The sequence below is a fragment of the Paracoccidioides brasiliensis genome, assembly GCF_000150735.1.
Source record: "Paracoccidioides brasiliensis Pb18 unplaced genomic scaffold supercont2.49, whole genome shotgun sequence".
NCBI classification, from domain to species: Eukaryota; Fungi; Ascomycota; class Eurotiomycetes; order Onygenales; family Ajellomycetaceae; genus Paracoccidioides; species Paracoccidioides brasiliensis.
In genome coordinates this window covers 3,391-6,769 of record NW_011371406.1, presented here as the reverse complement: position 1 = coordinate 6,769, position 3,379 = coordinate 3,391, and the positions used below count along the sequence as shown (strand labels likewise).

Below are 3,379 nucleotides of genomic sequence, written 5' to 3'. Positions count from 1 at the left end.
ATGAAATGCAAGAATATAGGTAAAGAGGAGGGTTGTGCTAATAAAAAAAAAAGAAGCTGGTTAAAACACAATATATAAAAATGTGGCTAATAGATGACGGCATTAAAACAATCAAATGCTGATAGACTATTACCGAATACCTTCGGCAGAGTTGTGATACCTAATGAGATAAGGAATGAGAGAGCACATGTTGTAGGAACATTCAGTTTGGAAATATAAATGTTAAGTGTGGAGTTGTAGTGGATGTATCAATGCATCTAGCAGTGATAAAACGATAAGCGCAGGATAGTCGAAGAGCGTCAGGGTTGATATATAGGACACCCATCACCTTTGAGGATGAAAAACTAGAGGTGAAAAGAACGCCGTTATCTTCTTTCAAGTATTGCGTGGGAGGAGTATCGGTAAATTCAAAGGGTTGTTTCAAGAGGGATAGACTCGGAGGGTTCGTTAAAAGGCGTGGTCGTTCGTCGTCATGGTTGGTGGTGTTGATATTCGACTATAGTTAGGATCGTTCCAGGCATGGACGCCTGCTATAGATAGGAGGGGGTGGTAGTGGCCAGTATTTTCGCTATCGACCCTGATTCGATCGATCAGGATTGGGCTGCCCAGTCTGGCTGGCGGTAGGATTTACCCATTCCACCGTTCCATTCCGGGACGCTACGGGAATCTTTGTTTCATCAGACGATGCGCTGTTGCCATTGATGCTGGTGTTGGTATTGAGCTGTTCATTGGGGAACAAGTTGTTGATTTCCGTCGCAATCGCCTGAGCCATGTATCCACGAAGTTCCCGCTCCTCCCGTTCATCCTCCTTCATCAGTCGTCGACGCTCCGCTTTGGAAAGATTATCCCGTCGCATTCGTCGTATTTCATGGATGACCCAGAGTAGAACCTCCTCGGGAGCACGTGTACGGGATATGCCGTGTTTTGCTGGGTTGCGAACATATCGTCGTGTAACGTCGGTTGCGCCGTCGATTGAGAATGCAATACAATATGCCATTTTGCGATTCCACCCTATAGCAAAAAAAATAAATAAATAAAAATAAAAAAAATTGCGATTAATTACGGCTACTAACTTAAGGTGCCCACGAAAACGGAACATACCTTCAGTATATAGCCGGGGATTATCCCAGGCCTCTTCGCAAGCATCGACGTGAATCCACCTCTTTTGATGTTCCGAATACACTTCAGTCCACACGTAGTCCTCAGAATTCCAGACCCATCTGACTCGACCACCCACAGCCCTGCACAACATCGAAAAGCAGTTGGCCCATTCACCCACCCGTCCCCGTCGTGACTGCAACAGGGCCCAAACATCTGAATAGCGGGGGAATCTCTCATTTGCTCCACAACCTGGATCTGAGCATCGATAAAGTTCAACTCGAGTTGCGCCGCGAGCAGTTTCGTCAGGGGTAGGAGGGGTCATCCCTTGGGCGATGGTAGGGCTGTAGCAGACGGAGCAAGGGGGGTTATTGACGAATTGGAAGAAGGAACGTTTGAACCACCTACAAGGCGTTTTAAGTTAAAATAATTGATATTGGATTTGAATATAAGCGAGGAAAATGTTGAATAAAACATACCTTAGCAGGGCCTTGATGACACAATCTTGGTAACCCCACTGGGGTTTCACATTCTCACCCATACTGGCAGCCTCAGCCTGTAATATTTGACACTCCTCCTCTGCTTCAGCATACAGCCTATCCAAAGGGATTACAGCCAGGGCTTCATCGAGCAAGCCCGGGTTTTCATATTTAGTTGGTGTGACGGACAAGACATGGAGCAGATTGCGGAATTTGAAGGAGGTAGGGTCCTGAGGAGGGGCTGGGACAAGAGGGAGACTTCGAAGAGAGTATGATGGTGGCTGCGAGGGTGATTGTGAGGGTTGTTGTGATGATTGTGGTTGTGGATGAGTTCGTTGTGAGTAAGATTGATAGTTATGCATGAGTCTGTGTGAGGGAGCTGGAGAAGGAGAAGCAGTTCTGGAGCGGGAGCGTTCCTGCAAGGAGTTCAGACGGCGGGTACGCAGTAATTGCTCGAACTGTCTTGTGAGTTGCGAGGCATCATAAGCTTTAGAGGACGAGGTAGAAGGACGAGGTGGGCAGGAAGCCCGGGCTCCAGAACGATGAGGATGATCAGTCATGGCCGGACAGTAGGCGGCAGTTCTTGGCAGCGACTGTCAGCACCCACCAGGAAAGAGGAGGGGGTTCAGGGTGTGCTCCTAGTATTGGAGACGAAGGTGAGGGAGGGTTTTTAGATGCAGTTGGGATTGATACGACAGAGATGTACGATGGGCGAAGTTAAAGCGGGTTGAGGAGGATCAGAAAGATGTCGAGAATCAGGCCCAAGATATTGATTTGGTGGATCAGAGACGGATGGTCACAAACGGAGATACATGGAGATATGTTCAATGCGATGAAAGACGTCGTTCGCGTGATAGTAAGTTTTCATTCTGCTGATTCGGAGGGAAGAAGCCAAAGAGAGAGATACTGGAGCGGAAGAGATTCACGGCAGTCCAAGTCAGTTAATTATGGTTATACTTGCACAAGTGTCTTAAGGGAGTCCCAGCACAGCTGAGTTGGTTGTCTTGGCAGTTGGTAGATGTGTGGGTATGTCAAGGGGAGAATCGGTACACACTTTGGGAGGGAAAGAATGTGGTTATATAGTCAGCCCCAGAGAGAAAAGAAGCCAGTTGATGAAGACGGGGAGTCGACGATGGTGGGTGGGGGGGGAGAAGTTGGTGAGGTTAAAGAAGAAGAAGAGGAAGAGGAGGATGAGGAGGATGAGGAGGAAGAGGAAGAAGAGGAAGAGGAAGACAAAGGAAGAAGATGATGATAATGGTGTAAGGTGGAAGGTGGAGGTTGGAATTGAGGATGGAAGGGAGGAAAGTGCAGCGTAATGGTATCTCTGGTATGGTAACATACGTGGTATTACGGGGGAACAGTTTTACGCTTCGGTTACTTTTAGAGGTATCCCTTTCCAGCTAGGATCGACTCGGCAAACCTCTTGAATAGCTAACCGCTCACTGACATTTTTCATAAGAACCTTTCTTCATCAATCACCACTACCATCACCACTATCACCACCATCACCAAACATTCCCTTTCGTCCATGTCTTTTCCGTTGTCACCTACGTTGTTCACGGGGGGTGTGTGGTGTCTCTGGTGTCGCTGGTATCTTCTGTTCCTTTCTTTTGGCGTCGTAATGGCGTGGGCAGTGACGAATCCACCTGCGTGGTGCCACCTTGGAAGGCAGCCCCTTAACCTCTTCCAGCCTAGCTCGGCTTGGCAGGCGTCGTCAGCTCCAGATCGCTCCCAGGGATGAGGTAATCATCCTTCTGCCCCCTGATTTGGCCAGCTGCAAGTCGCCACTCGTACCCGCCGCG

General features: G+C 48.4%; 2 protein-coding genes across 2 annotated transcripts; one reads left to right on the top strand and one right to left on the bottom strand.

The window, feature by feature from the left end:
- Nucleotides 1-568: 568 nt before the first annotated feature.
- PADG_08739 (protein png1) lies at nucleotides 569-2,137 on the bottom strand (the record flags this gene model as incomplete). The annotated part of the gene is made up of 3 exons (XM_010765734.1): nucleotides 569-1,011; nucleotides 1,102-1,502; nucleotides 1,578-2,137. 3 exons carry the CDS (start codon nucleotides 2,135-2,137, stop codon nucleotides 569-571), a joined length of 1,404 nt encoding a protein of 467 aa, XP_010764036.1.
- A 185-nt stretch (nucleotides 2,138-2,322) lies between these two features.
- Nucleotides 2,323-2,826, top strand: PADG_08738 (uncharacterized protein; the record flags this gene model as incomplete). Its single annotated transcript, XM_010765733.1, has 2 exons — nucleotides 2,323-2,433; nucleotides 2,596-2,826. 2 exons carry the CDS (start codon nucleotides 2,323-2,325, stop codon nucleotides 2,824-2,826), a joined length of 342 nt encoding a protein of 113 aa, XP_010764035.1.
- Between the last annotated feature and the right edge of the window lie 553 nt (nucleotides 2,827-3,379).